Consider the following 17,559-nt stretch of genomic DNA (forward strand, 5'->3'; position numbering starts at 1 on the left):
AATATGAGAATTTCAGAGTCTGAACAGGCCTGAGGGGAAGGCAAGGGAGGAATTTGGAAACCTTCTTTCCCAAAGACAAAAGAGTTGTGATGCTCCACATCTGAAACTGCTCAAGGTGAGCACTCATCTATGGCTGATAAAAACATACTTGGTCTTTTCCTCCCTATTCTGAAGGCAAAAACTCCAGAATCACACATAATCACAGTGTTCATAGCACTTTGCCCATGACTCTGTAAAGAATCCACCTGTAATGCAGGAGACTCAGGAGACACTGATTCGATCTCTGGGTTGGGAAGATCGCCTGGAGGAGATCATGGCAACCCACTCCAGTATTCTTGCCTGGAGAATCCCATGGACAGAGGAGTTTGGTGGGCTACAGTTCTTGGGGTCCAAAGAGTTGGACGGAACTGATGGAACTGAGCAGGCGCGCACCCACTCTGTTCATAAGAACCGATTGTCTTTGAAACACTGTGAGTTTCTGTATGTCTATTTCTCTCTGTGTTTCTTGTCCTTACAGAGAGGAAGAAATAAGATCCTTTTCACAATCTTGAGTCTGGCGGGGCTGAGGGGGTCATTTGCCGAGAAAGTCAAGGTAACATGGCATGCATGCGTGCTCAGTAGTGTCTAACTCTTTGGGACCCCATGGACTGTAGTCTACCAGGCTCCTCTGTCCATGGGATTATCAGGACAAGAATACTGGAGTGTGTAGAATACTTTAGTGGGTTGCCATTATCCAGGGGATCTTCCAGACCTAGAGACTGAACCTGTGTCTGCTGCATTGGCAGATGGATTCTTTACCACCGAGCCATCTGACAAGCCCCAAGGTAACATGGACTTGGGTACAAAGACAGATTCTCATCCTGGGAACTGGAGGGGGAGGTTGGGGTTGGGGGCAGGACCACATGCCGGGAAACCTAGGAACAGCAGACTAGAGAGAGAGGTCAAAGTATCTATCCAGAAAGGAATCATCCCATCCTTGGCTTCCCGACCACCAAGCAACCCCTTCCAGTCGCTCTGCGCAGACCACGGCAGCTCTCCAAATGTGAGGGGTGCACCTGCGGCGAGATACAGGTAATGTCAGGTTCAGGTACCGCGCCTTTTGGCCGAGGTTCCCCCACCCAGCACCCACCAGCGCACACCTCTCGAACTCCCCGCTTCCTCGGCCGCCGCCTTCACCCCGACTTCGTGCGACGGTCGCCACTACAACTCCCGCCTGGGCCGCCTGCAAACCCGAGAGCGCCGAGTGGGCGCGCGGGCTGCGCGCGGGCAGGCGCCCGGAGCTCTGGGCATGCTCAGTCGCGCGGGCAGGGCTCCGGGCGCGAGCAGGGCTCCCGCTGCACCACATTCGCCGGCTGCCAAGGGGAGCCGCCGGGCGCTCGCAGACTCGGCGAGCGCTGCCCGCACAAGACCCTACCGCCGCGCCCCGCGCCGCCACCCCGAGCCATGGCTTCTCTCGGCCACCCAGCCACCTTTGGCCGGGCCACCCATGTCGTGGTACGGGCGCTGCCCGAGTCCCTCGCCCAACAGGCGCTGAGGCGCACCAAGGGCGACGAGGTGGATTTCGCCCGCGCTGAGCGGCAGCACCAGCTCTACGTGGGCGTGCTGGGCAGTAAACTGGGGCTGCAGGTGGTGCAGCTGCCCGCCGACGAGAGCCTCCCAGACTGCGTGTTCGTGGAGGACGTGGCCGTGGTGTGCGAGGAGACGGCCCTGATCACCCGCCCCGGGGCGCCGAGCCGGAGGAAGGAGGTAACTGCCCGCCCGGAGAAGCGAGGGGTGCGGCCCGGGATGCTCGCCCGGCCCTTACCTACCGAGCGCGACCGACTTGCCGGGGAAATCGCGGAACTGGCCCCCGGGCTAGTTCAGAACTTCCCATTTAGGGGAGAGGGTGTGTGTGCGAAAGAGAAGTTCATTGTTCACGCCTCCCGGCTGCCGGCGCAGCTTGAATGCCTTGGAGAGGACCCGACTGAGTGTGGTCGTGCAGACTCGGGCAGGTGGGTGGGGTGGGGAATCCATCTCACAGCATTTTTATTTGTAAAGATTAAAAAGCAGTAAAGACAGTGCAACTCTGCCCGTTTCCCAGGGAGCTGGGGGCAGGGAGAGGTGCCTTTCCAGGCGGGCGGGTGGAGGCTGGGCGAAGGGCTCTGAGGGCGGGTTGGTGACCCTGAACCCACAAGTCCTGCCAAGAGCTGGGATCAGGGCTGTCCAGACGAAGGAACGGGATGTCGGTTCCCATAGATCTACGGCGTCCCAAGTTACTTTTCAGTGGTGGAGAGAGTCCCGCAGAAAGGGACTAACAAGTGAATGAATGTAAGACTGGCTTGCTGAGCTGTGGTGTCTGGGTTGGAAAAGCTATATTCAGTGTAGGGTGTTGGGTGTGTGTATGTGTGTGTATGTTTAATTGGAAATGGTTTCACAAATTCCATAATTTTTATTCTCTCTACTTTAAAACTCATAGTAATTAGAGCTTTTTGTGTTCTCAAAGGATGGTGACTACTTTAAAATATTGCAGTTTGTGAAAATGGCAGTGATTGCTTTAAACACAAGGTAGGTTAGTGGGGAGAGACAAATAGAGTGAGATTGGATTTTTAAATGCCATCTGGCCTGGGATTCTTCTCATTGCCTGCTAAGAGCTGGGGCTCAAGACTCTCGGTTGCTATTGGCATCAAGTGGCATTGCAAGAAGCTGCTAGTTTCTTTCTTATATGGAGGGTTAGGGATTGTTTTCCCCCCTATTTTGTCTTTATTTGATTCACGTTGGAAATGTCTCACAGAGCTCATAGTTAAAAATGTGCTTATTCTCCACCTGCTTCCCTACGCAAGTGGATGATAGAACTTTGCTTGATCTGAGAGAAAAAGCATATTTGGTTTATTTCTCACTGAGATTATCAGCTTTTTTTCTTCCCCACCCCGCCTTAGCAGAAAACCAAGAGTAACAGGTCGCATTCTCTTAGCTGTTTTATCTCCTTTGCCATGCCTCTCCATCTTTGAGTCTGTGAGATGACCTGCTCCGTTTTAAACTGATAAGCACGTAACCACATTTGAACACTTTCTGATGTGTCCTAGGCCATATGGCAAAACTGTGGTTTGTTTAAAAGAGTAAGGTAGATTTAAAAAACCCTTTCAAAATGGTACTCATTTGTTGAGGCTGGTCCAATTTCCTGTTAAGAGACTGTGAATATATTTAATCATCTATTTCATTTTATTCCTATAATAAAACCTTTCAAATTTTGGCCTTCCTGATGCTAAAGTGGGTAGTGATCTGTCTCCCCATCAGATTTTGAGGCATACATTTAAAAAAGACCTCACTCTTGTATCTTGTACGTGGCCCACTGCCAGAGGCCACATAGTGTAATAGCTTGAACATCAGACTGTAAGTGTAATAGATTGAACATCAGACTGTAAGAACATCAGACTGAATGTAATCCTGTGACCTTGGGGACTATCTCTTGCCTCAGTTTTCTCACCTGTAAAGTGGACATAATCATACCTATTTCATAGAATTTTGGTAATAAATTTGTTAATCCATCTGAAATATAGAGGGCAGGACATTTCATGAAGTGTTTTTATTCACTTCCCAGTGGGTCATGGAAGATTTGCTCCTTGAGCAATAAGAAGTCTACTGTACACTGATGCAGTTATAGTGACATTTCCCCATCCCAGGGTGAAGGGGAGTTGTCTTCATGCCTCAGGTTCCATCCTAATCTGCTCCGTAGCACTGCCTCCCAGGTTGAGTTTTCTGCTGGTGTGTGGTCCCTCCCCACATCACCTTTGCCATTGCCTCTGATCAGATCCCCAGGGTAACAGACCTTCCAATCAGAGAAAGGAATTCAGGCAGTCATGTTGGGTGGGGTGCTTCAGAGATTTCTTTGAAATCTCTCATAGTTTGCTGCCTACATTGAAGTTAATATGCTTGCTGAGTGAATGAACAAATGAATTAATAAAATACTAGTTAGCTTCCCAGGTGGCTCAGTGTTTAAAAATCCACCTGCCAAGCAAGAGACATGGTTCGATCCCTGGGTCAGGAAGATCTCCTTGAGAAAGAACATGCAAGCCACTCCAGAATTATCGCCTGGAAAATTCCACGGACAGAGGACCCTACAGGAGGCTACAGTCCATGGAGTCACAAAAGAGTTGGACATGACTTAGCGACTAAACAGCTAACAGCTCAACAATTAGCTAATATCAGTAAGCTGATAATAATTATTTTAAGGCCCTCTTGAATTATTATATATAAATATTTCATGTAACACTAATCTCCCTAACTGAAATTACACAACAGCCAATGCATTATTTTAAAATTATTAACACTATTCAAAAAAAAATTATTAACACTGATCTCCTTGTTTCCTGTCTCTTACTACTCATTCCATTTTCCGCCAAGTTGGTCTTTCTAAAACTCAAATCTGATCCTGTTCCTCTTCTGGTTAAAATTCTAGAAGGGCCTCCACTGAGCTTGATAAACCCATTGAGCTGGGCTCTGCTTGCCTTTTCAGCTTTAGCTGCATCTCTGACCCCACCCCACATGCCTCTCAACCCTTGGCTCAAGCCAGGTTCTTTTTCTGACTCACTATACTATTGCTTTTATGGGCATACATTTCTCCTTCACCCAGGACACTCTTCCTCCTTCCTCTCCTGCATTTTATCTGGCTTTTCCTACTCATGCGTCAGTTCTCAGCTTACTGTTCCCATTAATATTATTAGCTAATTGTTACTGGGTGCTTGCCATTTGCCAGACATTGTGCTGGATTTATGACATGCATTTCAATGAATGTTCACATCAACTCTTTGAGCTCATTGTTATCATTATTTGTGTTTAAAAGTTGATGACACTGAGTCTGGGTGAGATTAAATAAATTGCCCAGGGCAAACCACTTCAGTATTCTTGCCTTGAGAACCCCATGAACAGTTTGAAAAGGCAAAAAGATAGGATACTGAAAGATTAACTCCCCAGGTCAGTAGGTGCACAATATGCTACTGGAGATCAGTGGAGCAATAACTCCAGAAAGAATGAAGGGATGGAGCCAAAGCAAAAACAACACCCAGTTCTGGATGGGACTGCTGATAGAAGCAAGATTTGATGCTGTAAAGAGCAGTATTGCACAGGAACCTGGAATGTTAGGTCCATGAATCAAGGCAAATTGGAAGTGATCAAACCGGAGATGGCAAGAGTGAACATCGACATTCTAGGAATCAGCGAACTAAGATGGACTGGAATGGGTAAATTTAACTCAGATGACCATTATATCTATTGCTGTGGGCAGTAATCCCTTATAAGAAATGAAGTAGCCATCATAGTCAAGAAAAGAGTCTAAAATGCAGTAGTTGGATGCAATCTCAAAAACGACAGAATGATCTCTGTTTGTTTCGAAGGTGAACCATTCAATATCATGGTAATCCAAGTCTATGCCCCGACCAGTAATGCTGGAGAAGCTGAAATTGAACAGTTCTATGAAGACCTACAAGATCTCTTAGAACTAACATCCAAAAAAAGATGTCCTTTTCATTATAGGGAACTGGAATGCAAAAGTAGGAAGTCAAGAAACTCCTGGAGTAACAGGCAAATTTGGCCTTGGAGTACAGAATGAAGCAGGGCAAAGGCTAATAGACTTTTGCCAAGAGAACGCACTGGTCATAGCAAACACCCTCTTCCAACAACATAAGAGAAGACTCTATGCATGGACATCACCAATGGTCAACACCGAAATCAGACTGATTATATTCTTTGCAGCCAAAGATGGAGAAGCTCTATACAGTCATCAAAAACAAGACCGGGAGCTGACTGTGGCTCAGATCATGAACTCCTTATTGCCAAATTCAGACTTAAATTTAAAAAAGTAGGGAAAACCACTAGACCATTCAGATATGACCTAAATCAAATCCCTTATGACTATACAGTGGAAGTGAGAAATAGCTTTAAGGGACTAGATCTGATAGATAGAGTGCCTGATGAACTATGGAATGAGGTTCGTGACATTGTACAGGAGACAGGAATCAAGACCATCCCCAAGAGAAAGAAATGCAAAAAAGTAAAATGGCTGTCTGGGGAGGCCTTACAAATAGCTGTGAAAAGAAGGGAAGTGAAAAGCAAAGGAGAAAAGGAAATATATTCCCATTTGAATGCAGAGTTCCAAAGAATAGCAAGGAGAGATAAGAAAGCCTTCCTCAGCAATCAATGCAAAGAAATAGAGGAAAACAATAGAATGGGAAAGACTAGAGATCTCTTCAAGAAAATTAGAGATACTAAGGGAACATTTCATGCAAAGATGGGCTCAATAAAGGACAGAAATGATAGGGACCTAACAGAAGCAGAAGATATGAAGAAGAGATGGCAAGAATACACAGAAGAACTGTACAATAAAGATCTTCATGACCCAGATCATCACGATGATGTGATCACTCACCTAGAGCCTGGAATGTGAAGTTAAGTGGACCTTAGAAAGTGTCACTATGAACAAAGCTAGTGGAGGTGATGGAATTCCAGTTGAGCTATTTCAAATCCTGAAAGATGATGCAGTGAAAGTGCTGCACTCAATATGCCAGCAAATTTGGGAAACTCAGCAGTGGCCACAGGACTGGAAAAGGTCAGTTTTCATTCCAATCCCAAAGAAAGGCAATGCCAAAGAATGTTCAAACTACCGCACAATTGCACTCATCTCACACACTAGTAAAGTGATGCTTAAAATTCTCCAAGCCAGGCTTCAGCAATTCGTGAACCGTGAACTTCCAGATGTTCAAGCTGGTTTTAGAAATGGCAGAGGAACCAGAGATCAAATTGCAAACATCTGCTGTATCATCAGAAAAGCAAGAGAGTTCCAGAAAACCATCTATTTCTGCTTTATTGACTATGTCAAAGCCTTTGACCATGTGGATCACAATAAACTGTGGAAGATTCTGAAAGAGACGGGAATACCAGACCACCTGACCTGCCTCTTAAGAAACCTATATTCAGGTCAGGAAGCAACAGTTAGAACTGGAAATGGAACAACAGACTGGTTCCAAATAGGAAAAGGAGTATGTCAAGGCTGTATATTGTCACCCTGCTTATTTAACTTATATGCAGAGTGAATCATGAGAAATGCTGGGCTGGAAGAAGCACAAGCTGGAATGAAGACTGCCAGGAGAAATATCAATAACCTCGGATATGGAGATGACACCACCCTTATGGCAGAAAATGACGAACTAAAGAGCCTCTTGATGAAAGTGAAAGAACAGAGTGGAAAAGTTAGCTTAAAGCTCAACATTCAGAAAACTAAGATCATGGCATCCGGTCCTATCACTTCATGGCAAATAGATGGGGAAACAGTGGCTGACTTTATCTTTGGGGGCTCCAAAATCGCTGCAGATGGTGATTATAGCCATGAAATTAAAAGACACTTACTCTTTGGAAGGAAAGTTATGACCAACCTAGATAGCATATTCAAAAGCAGAGACATTACTTTGCCAACAAAGGTACATCTAGTCAAGGCTATGGTTTTTCCAGTGGTCATGTATGGATGTGAGAGTTGGACTGCGAAGAAAGCTGAGTGCTGAAGAATTGATGCTTTTGAACTGTGGTGTTGGAGAAGACTCTTGAGAGTCCCTTGGACTGCAAGGAGATCCAACCAGTCCATTCTAAAGGAGATCAGCCCTGGGTGTTCTTTGGAAGGACTGATGCTAAAGCTGAAACTCCAATACTTTGGCCACCTCATGCGAAGAGTTGACTCATTGGAAAAGACTCTGATGCTGGGAGGAATTGGGGGCAGGAGAAGAAGGGGACAACAGAGGATGAGATGGCTGGATGACATCATCGACTCGATGGACATGAGTTTGGGTGAACTCCGGGAGTTGGTGATGGACAGGGAGGCCTGGCGTGCTGCAGTTCATGGGGTCGCAAAGAGTTGGACATGACTGAGCGACTGAACTGAACTGAACTGAAAGGTCTAGTTCCAAGTGTTGTGATGTTGATCTCACTTTCTCAAGCATAGGATTGGTTCTCCTTTTATGAACACCTCTGTATGCCCTGTTATATTTATTGTAACATATGATAATTGTCTGTGTATCTTTCTGTAGCCCCCCCACTATTATGAAAGCTGTGAGGCAAGAATCATATCTGCATTGTTCAACATGTTATCCCCTGGACCTTGTATATGTGGCAAATATTTTGTTGAAAAAAAAAATGTGTCTATGATTTTAAGTCAACCTTTGTTCTCCCTCATTATGGCATATTTGGTGTTTTTTAAGCATTTCCAGTCAGTAGAGTCCCAAAAGTTTCCTTGCAACTCTGGGTGATTTGTAACTGTTTTTCTCTTCCTCTCTCTTTTAATGCCTTTGTCTCTTGTTGTTGTTTTGTTTTTATTAAAATGCTGAGAAGTTTCTTTTTAATCAAAACATCATGTTATATTTAATGACTTTTCTTCCTTGGAAAAAAGGACTGAGAACCAAACTCAAGAAAGTAACCCTTCTGTGCACACTCAGTATTTGCCCTAAAGGGGCCTCCAAAGATTAGTAAAACACAGACCATGTCTGCAGCAAGCGTAAGTTTTAGTGAAGAAAACTGTATATAGAGAAAATCAGCAAATAATATTACTTGTCTTATAACTCCATGTCTTCAGGAATATGAATGCCTTCATATGTTGAATACTTTGAAGACAAATAAATTAGCCTTGAAAAGCTAGTCATATTTTAAATGAATCCAGATTACATTTCAGAGGGGGAAAAGGTCGATTATAAATATCAAAAGTTGAGTAAACAAATATCTAAATGCTGAAATAAAGCAAGTGACAGGGTGTGATGACTGGATTTTTTTAAAAATAAAAATTTCTATTATACTTGCCTGTAGTACCAAATTCAAAAGGCACAAAAGGAAACATAGTAAAGGTAACTCTTTCCCCCTCACCTGACCCTTGTACCTTACCACCCACTTCTCTTCCTGAGGCAAATACTAATGCCATTTTCTGTAATTTTTTTTCCAGAAGGTTTTTAGTACTTAGTAAATGATTAACTGACAAAATTTATTCAAGGAAAATTGTGAAATATATCCTTTGCCCTTTCAGCCCTCTCTCAGAGCCATTTTATATTTTCCCAGGTACTAAGTATTAATATATAAAGTATTCTGTCTAGGAAAAAAGCCAAGCAAACTCATTCTCACAAAGTAATAATGGCTTTAGTTATCCCTACGTAGAGCCTTTGCATTGTTGGGGACCTCTTTAGGAAGAAGGCAATGCTTCAGTTCAGTTCAGTTCAGTTGCTCAGTTGTGTCCAACTCTTTGTGACCCCATGAATTGCAGCATGCCAGGCCTCCCTGTCCATCACCAACTCCCGGAGTTTACTTAAACTCATGTCCATCGAGTCGGTAATGCCATCCAGCCATCTCATCCTCTGTCGTCCCCTTCTTCTCCTGCCCCCAATTCCTCCCAGCATCAGGGTCTTTTCTAATGAGTCAACTCTTCACATGAGGTGGCCAAAGTATTGGAGTTTCAGCTTTAGCATCAGTCCTTCCAAAGAACACCCAGGGCTGATCTCCTTTAGAATGGACTGGTTGGATCTCCTTGCAGTCCAAGGGACTCTCAAGAGTCTTCTCCAACACCACCGTTCAAAAGCATCAATTCTTCAGCGCTCAGCTTTCTTCACAGTCCAACTCTCACATCCATACATGACCACTGGAAAAACCATAGCCTTGACTAGACGTACCTTTGTTGGCAAAGTAATGTCTCTGCTTTTGAATATGCTATCTAGGTTGGTCATAACTTTCCTTCCAAGGAGTAAGCGTCTTTTAATTTCATGGCTGCAGTCACCATCTGCAGTGATTTTGGAGCCCCCCAAAATAAAGTCTGACACTTTCCACTGTTTCCCCATCTATTTAGCACAAGGTAATAAATCTCCAATGTAGAAATGGACATGAAGGCCAGGGGTGGGGGGTGGGGGTGGAGTCAGGGGTGGTGGACAGGAAGGTGTAAATGGAAAAGATAAGCAATACATATTTGCATAGTAATTTCTGTTCTATTAGGGCAGTTAGCTATTTGCATCTACATATTTTGGTCCTGGGAGAAGGCAATGGTAACCCACTCCAGTACTCTTGCCTGAAAAATCCCATGGACGGAGGAGCCTGGTAGGCTGCAGTCCATGGAGTTGCTAGGAGTTGGACATGACATAGCAAATTCACTTTCACTTTGATGCATTGGAGAAGGAAATGGCAACCCACTCCAGTATTCTTGCCTGGAGAATCCCAGGGACGGGAGAGCCTGGTGGGCTGCCATCTCTGGGGTTGCACAGAGTCGGACACAACTGAAGCGACTTAGCAGCAGCAGCATTTTGGTCCTGGCTTCTTATCTGGTTAGGAAAAAGCATAATTATATTATTTCCAAAGGCAAGGTGAGCATTAAGATCGTGTCTAATAACCAACCAAGTTGTGTATGTGTGTGTGTGAATAATAAAATGATAATGTTATTATTTTTGTTGTTTAGTTACTAAGTCATGTCTGACTCTTTGCAACCCCATAGTCTGTAGCTCACCAGGCTCCTCTGTCTGTGGGATTTCCCAGGACAGGGTACTGGAGTGGGTTGCTATTTCCTTCTCCAGGGGTTCTTCCCCACCCAAGGATCAAACCTGTGTCTCCTGCAGTGGGAGGCAGATTCTTTACCAATGAGCCAACAGGGAAGCCTCAGAATTATTTTTAATATTAGCTCTATTTAAAAGATAAGGGGACTGAGTCTTGGATAACCAAGGTTACATAACTGATCCAAAGTCACACACAGCTAATTAGTGGCAGAATTGAACTTCTCATGAAAGTATGATCATTTTTGCTTGAAGGGCTTGTTGCCAGTTGTTGAGTTTAATGGATCATTAAATCAATATAAAACTGCTACCTGAGTTTCATTTTATACACTAACGATGTACAATATAACTTGGACATTAACTAAGTGAATCATTTTACCTCCCTCCCTCCTAAAAAACTAAGTTTTTTTTTCATTTTAGTTAAAAAAAATAATTCATTTACATGAAATCCCCAAATTGCCTGGGCACAGTTCATGAATAATTGTGCCTTATTTACCAGCAGACTGCTTGATTGCTTTTTGAAATGCACACATTTCCTCAAACTTCTGTTTAACTTCAGGTGAGAAAACTGCCCTAAGCCATAATTAGAAATTACCCAGACTCTTACCAAGCTGGAAAGTGAATGAACTAGAGGCGCCTCACATGGCAACAGATTAACGGTTCTTGATAAATTGTCACCTCAAACTGGTTAGAACAACTGCTGCCTTTCAGGGTGTTTCTTTTCAGACTCTTTTACGTGGCCTTGGCAATAAGCTTTTGGAAATTGAACTGTTTCTTGGAAACTTGGATGCATCTAATAATGTAATCTACTCCCCTGCAGTTGATCTTGAAAGCCTTGAAAAGAAAAAATGTAATGATGAGTAGGGAGTGACTTCTATTAGATACTATTAGCTGAAAATAAGCTTTCTGCAGAGATCCTTAGAATCATAAAACTAAGAAGGCAGGGATGGATCCCTTATAATTCAGATATGCTGTGAAATTGCTTTTGCATGTTTTTGAATTCTTACTGAGCTCAGATTTCTTCAAAACTAGGTATCTAGTTCATTAATGTAAACCACAACACAGAAAAATCTACTTAAGACTTTTGAACAGATTTACCTTCTATTATCTTTGCATCATAAATAAATGATTCATGAAACTCAATCTAAATTTGGAGATGTGTGTTTAGAAAATGAGTGATGGTTATTATTTACTTGACAGCATTTGCTGTTAAAATCTGTAACCGCATCAGAAAGCCCAGCTTCCTGACTGGAGATCTGGACACTTGGTAGAGTTCATTCTCCTAATCAAGAGGTACCATAATTGAAGGTAAAATCACTGAAATCTTAGTGAGAAAAGGTTTCATTTACACCTTATAGGACTGCAGTGCATTGTTTACCCCATGAAGTAGATGAATCTTTATTTACTGTAGCGAAATCCCTGATGTTCCATCAGAATGCTCCCCTGACCTTTGAAGTTGGCTTTCACTGCTTTCCCTACACTGATATTAGGCATTAAATCTGTCAGAGTCCTCAGGCACATTTCATAAACAGGCACTTCTCATCCAAATGGACAGAGTAATCTCAAACAACAAATCCCCTTTTAAAATGTGTGCATGTAACACCATCCTAGTTTACTTTGTCATCATCAAACAATGTAATAATATACATTGTCTTCCTAAAACTGAGCGCTGATGGAGGGGTAGAATCACATAGAAAGAATAGATCACTGGACTGTAGGTTCATCGTGTTTGTATGACCAGAGAAATGAGCACAGCAGACCATGAAGACAGAAGTACGAATTAGTACAGGGTGGGTTTAATTTTGCCCAACAAATCAATGGGGACAAACCTGAATTAGTTTAACATAGCAAATTAAAGGGAATACAACTTTTAGCCTGCTTTCATAGCTAGATGGGCTTATGGTATAAGTTGTCGTTCTGATAGAGATGAGTAAGTACATCAGTATTTTGCTTGACTTGAATATGTGTAAGTAAATCTTTGACTTCATTAAAAATGTGTTTGCCTTGAGTTCTCTGTCCTTATTTTGTTTAAGAAATATTGAAGTTTTCTATGGAAAACTTTCAGAAGTTTTCTTCAGAAACAGACTCACAGACTTAAAGAACAAACTTATGTTTACCAGGAAGAATCGGGGGAAGGGATAGTTAGGGAGTTTGAGATAAACACAGACACACTGCTATATTTAAAATGGATAAAATGCTTCTAAATGGCACAGAGAACTCTGTTCAATGTTATCTGGCAGCCTGGATGGAAGGGAAGACTAGGGGAGAATGGATGCTATATGTATGAGTCACTCTGCTGAGCATCTGAAGCTATCTCAACATTGTTAAGTGGCTATACTCCAGTGTAAAAAAAAAAGTTAAAAAAATAAATATTGAAATTTTGTTATTTATTTATAGCAGTAATGATGGGTGCCATGATTGTGTTAAAAATGACTGTGATTTTGAAGCTGAAGGCATAATAGTTGGATCACTCGTGTATGTTTGTGCATTCAACAACTGTCTCCTACACACCAGACTCAGTGTTTGATGCTGTGGAGATGTAGGTTAATTAGATACCACTGTTGCCTACAAGGACCTCACAGTCCAGCTAGGGAGGCAGAGCAGTGGCAGACACTTGGAGAATAGGGTTTTATGGCAGAGCTCCGTCTGGTGCTAAGGAACGTCCAGGAGGTGGGTCTGACCCATACCAGGGCTTCTCAGACGTGATTACTGAGTTAGCAGCAACCAGAGGAAGGCAGAGAGAGGCAGTCTTCAGAGACAGCACTATGGGATAGGATGAGGGTGATGGCACCGTGAAAATTAGTTTCACGAATGTTGAAAAGGATGCAGGATTGAGAAAAGCCTGCCTGTGCCCCCTCAGATCTAAAATTTTGATTCCCAGTTCTAAGTTCACCAGGAGAACTACTCCATAATCATGTTTCCTGTTTGGGGCCCAGAGAGATTTGGCTGTCCGACACACTGCATTTCTAACTTGTACTCCCATCTTTTCTTCTGCCTTGTTCTCCATCAGGGTCTGGCATTCCTTCCAGGATTCCTGAATAGCACAGTTTGGGAACTATATAGTCTTACTGACTAAAGTCCACTCCAAATCTGAGATTCATTTCTTGAGGTTGCTAGAATGTCATTTGGCTAAGTTGTGCTTTTTCCCCTTTGGCCCACAATTCGCACATCAGGATGTGTAAAGCAGACCTGGCATCTGCCACATATAGGTATATAATATTACCCGTGTCAATGGCAGGTAAGAGAGAACGCTTTCCTCTTTGCTGTTGAAATGTGTTTTTATTCACAAATCTTTCCATCTTGGCAGTAGACACCACTGAATCTCACACTAATATAAATCAAGTGTACCCAAAACTGAGCATGCATTTATAATCATAGGTTGAATACTATAGAAGCTACAGACAACAGCAGAGTCAGAACACAACACTGTCCTAGGTGTTGGGGCACGCTGGTTTTGATTTTTGTAGTGATAATAAGATCTAATATTCTTTCCAGCTCGGAGATGCTACACTTTCCTTTTGGAACTCAGAGTGTATTAGGGTGGAAAGTAGAGGGTGGAGAAGGGATGGGGGATGGGGAGATTATAATAATTTATATTTGTGAGATGGGATTGGGGTTTGATGAATAAACATATTGGATTTCTTTCAACTGAAAACATTAAACTTGTTCTACTCAATTAACCAATCATTTAAACTCATGCCTTGCTAATGATAACCCATTAAGAGATGAAGTTGAATTTTCTAACTCTATGTCAAAATCTCTACTTATCCCACCTTTTATATGGCACATTTTATAAGAAATGTTTCCCACAGAAAACTTCAAATAAAAGCCGCTGAAAGATCATAAGATTCCTAGAAATCATTCCACATGATTTCTCTCATCACACATCACTGTCATCTGTGTCTACCAGCTGATGTTTCTGTGGTGAATGTGAATCAGTGGCTCCCCAAAAATGGAGAGAATTGGACACAAGGTATGTCCTATGAGGTGTGTTTTCTCTTATAACTAAACGTCTTGACTTGCCCATAGCACTTCTTTCTTATAAACCCCCCATGCATATGTACTAATTTCCATTTGGTGGTGAAATTTGAGTTTCATTTTCCAGATTTTACCTTTTGTCTTCCAAAAAATGCGTACAGTTATTTTTCTATGTAAACACCAAAAAAGCAAGATAGATGTAGCCCTTCTATAATAAGCTGTGTAAAAATTAAGACTGTTGACATAAGTAAGATATTGACATAATTTTTTTTTTAACTTGTAAATATGCTTGTGATAAACTTAGACATTTTTAGCCTGAAATGATTCCAAAAAATTGAAGTTAGTTAAATAACCTTGGTGCGGTTACAAGATAAAAATAGAAGAAAAATACATCTATTTTAATCTTAATTTTTTTTTCATCAAAAGGGAACTTCCATTTTACAGGGAAAGAGAATAACTATAGCTTGGCTTCACTCATATTTATCATATAGATGTATTTTCCAATTCAAGAGTTTTATGTGGAGAAGTTTAGTTCTTTATTTTGAGGCACTCGAACCATTTTTGCTCTTGCTTTCATATTCTCCTGTGTGCCATCTTAGTCCTTTATCAAGGGTCCTGGCTTTCTGGACCCCCTTTCTCCAAAAAATGCACTGTTGGGAGAGGGAGTGACCACAATTTAAAAGGGCACTGAATTCTTCACTTTTCCCTGTCACTCTGTTACTAAGCATCTCTAAAGCTGTAGTCTTCCCTTAGTCTCCAAGCTTCCCCAAGCTTCTCCAAATATATAAGCAGTTTAACTCTGAACAGAGCACAGCTTCAAGACAAGGCTCTTAGTACAGTGTGTTGTGTGTCTTCAAATTGCTGCTATCCATCTACTATCATGGGGTCATGAAATCAATTTAGTGGGTCATGTCCAGCTCTTTTATTTTTCTTAGAATCAGTAGAAAATGTCAGAGTACATGGCAACCTAGGGACAATATTTTTTCATGAAACCTTTCACTTTATACATTCGTGTTCATGTGTATATTAATTAGGAACATAAAATATGTTTCTTACTCTGAGTCATGCTAAGAAAAAAAGTATAAAATAACCCACTATATCACCTTTCAACCAGATTGTACCACTCAGCCTTTTATAGAAATTCTAGAGGGTCATGTCTTTTGGTCTCTGGGTTCTGGGAATCATGGCCAGAATCCCAAATGCTTCTCTATACATATCGAAGCACACTGATTTCCACTTGCTTGGGTTGAATCCTTACCGGGACGGTGTCCTGGCTGTTTGTATTCCTGTCTATCCAACATCAACAACAGAAATCATAATCAGGGAACATAAGGAGGAAGAAGACTGTTTACTTGACTCTTTGCTGGGAGCTGATTCTACCTCCCCTTCTTTGATGACATTCTAAACCAGGGATAGTTACAATGACTAAGACGAGAAAGAATAGCTCCCATCTGAACTTGCATCTTTTTCACTTTGGGAGAGTTGATTAGCAGGCAGCATACTAGTCCCTTGCGTTAGGAGAGGTTGTGCTCCTGCATCTTCCCGCCTGCAGCACCCAGGTGGAAGCTGAGATCTTCGTGGACCCCAGGAGACCTCAGGGTCCAGGGTCAGGATTTGGCTGTGGGTACTCTTGGAAAGAAAACTGAAACTCAGAACAGCGTTTTTGTTGTTGTTGTTGTTCAAAGAGCCCCAGAATGTGCTAAAACAGTCATAATGTTAGTTCAAATCATTCTCAGACCACTGCCGAAAGGCCTACAGGGACCTTGAAAATCACTGCTTTCACCATTTTTTCCCACTTCTGCCATACTAAATGGGTAGAAATCCAGCTTTTATGAAAGAATGCCCAGAGGAAATTTAGTTTTCTTCCCCAAGTAATTCATTTCAGCAGTATTTGTTGTTGACGGTGTCCACTAAATAGGAGACGCTTTGACCAATGTATAGGTTGTGGTTCATTCTGAGAAAGTGCATTTGACTGGTGAGTAATGAGTTAGTCTGTAACTACAGGGAAAAATGTGTCAGGTTTTTTTTTTTTTCTCGTGGTAACCCCCTTTTCACAGCTGAGCAGCCTAGTACTCAGAGTGAAGTGTGCTCCCTCACACATGCTCTTTTGTCCCCTCCACCCCATCCCCGAAAAGGAGTGCTTTGAATATTTTGCTAAGAGACACTAATGATAGAGGCAAACAGTTTGTGGCTGTGACTGGAGAAATTGTGTGTTTGTAGGGAAAGGGCTTAGAAATGTACGTCTTGGAACTATAATTACATGAAGAAAAATGGATAGTGTGATTGTCGTGTTCATGTCTGCATTTTTCTTTGTGAGCGCTCAACTGGATAACTGAAGCCTCTGAGTGGTTTGAAAGAAACTGAGGATTAATATTGCTGCTAAACTGGACCCCAGAGAGAAGCTTCTTGGTGAGGGGGAGGAATGATAGGGATTTAAGTTACAACATTTTCTGGAAAGTAAAGGCAGAAAAATATACAAGATACAGCCTACTGGCCTCAGCTGGCTAAGGGCTCAATTATGATTCTATACACGTTGCCTGAATGAAACACAGTCAGCCTAATGACTGGAAATTCCAAAAATGTAACAGCTACTGTCCCTTGGCCTGTTTAAAACACACACACACAAACACACACAGCCCCACACTCATTCTGAATCAGGTTTGGATAAATTAACACATTCTGGGTCAGGTTTGGATAAAATCAGTTTTCTACCAATGCCTTCTCTGTAAATAATACTTCGTAGTAATGTGGAGCATCAAAAATGATTAGAGGAAAGGACTTCTATGGTGGACCAATGGTTAAGAATCTGCCTACCAATGCAGGGGACACGGGTTTGATCCCTGGGATCTGGGAGGATCCCACATGCCAAGAGGCAACTAAACCGGTGGGTCACAACTACTGAGCCCATGCTCCTGAGCCCATGCTCTGCAACAAGAAAAGCCACCTCAATGAGAAGCCCACACACTGCTCGCCACAACTAGAGTCCCCCGGTTGGCCACTACTAGAGAAAGCCCATGCATAGCAACAAAGACCCAGTGCACCAAAAATA

At 42.6% G+C, this 17,559-nt stretch overlaps 1 protein-coding gene across 1 annotated transcript in view; it reads left to right on the top strand.

Moving 5' to 3' along the window:
• The first annotated feature begins 1,273 nt into the window (after window positions 1–1,273).
• Window positions 1,274–17,559, top strand: part of DDAH1 (dimethylarginine dimethylaminohydrolase 1) — a 156,860-nt gene continuing 140,574 nt past the window's right edge. Inside the window, exon 1 of the mRNA XM_027536675.1 lies at window positions 1,274–1,746. Within this exon, the coding sequence (XP_027392476.1) occupies window positions 1,444–1,746 (303 nt within the window). The 5' untranslated portion in view covers window positions 1,274–1,443. The remainder of the gene's footprint in view (window positions 1,747–17,559) is intronic.

Source organism: Bos indicus x Bos taurus, chromosome 3 (genome assembly GCF_003369695.1).
Source record: "Bos indicus x Bos taurus breed Angus x Brahman F1 hybrid chromosome 3, Bos_hybrid_MaternalHap_v2.0, whole genome shotgun sequence".
NCBI classification, from domain to species: domain Eukaryota; kingdom Metazoa; phylum Chordata; class Mammalia; order Artiodactyla; family Bovidae; genus Bos; species Bos indicus x Bos taurus.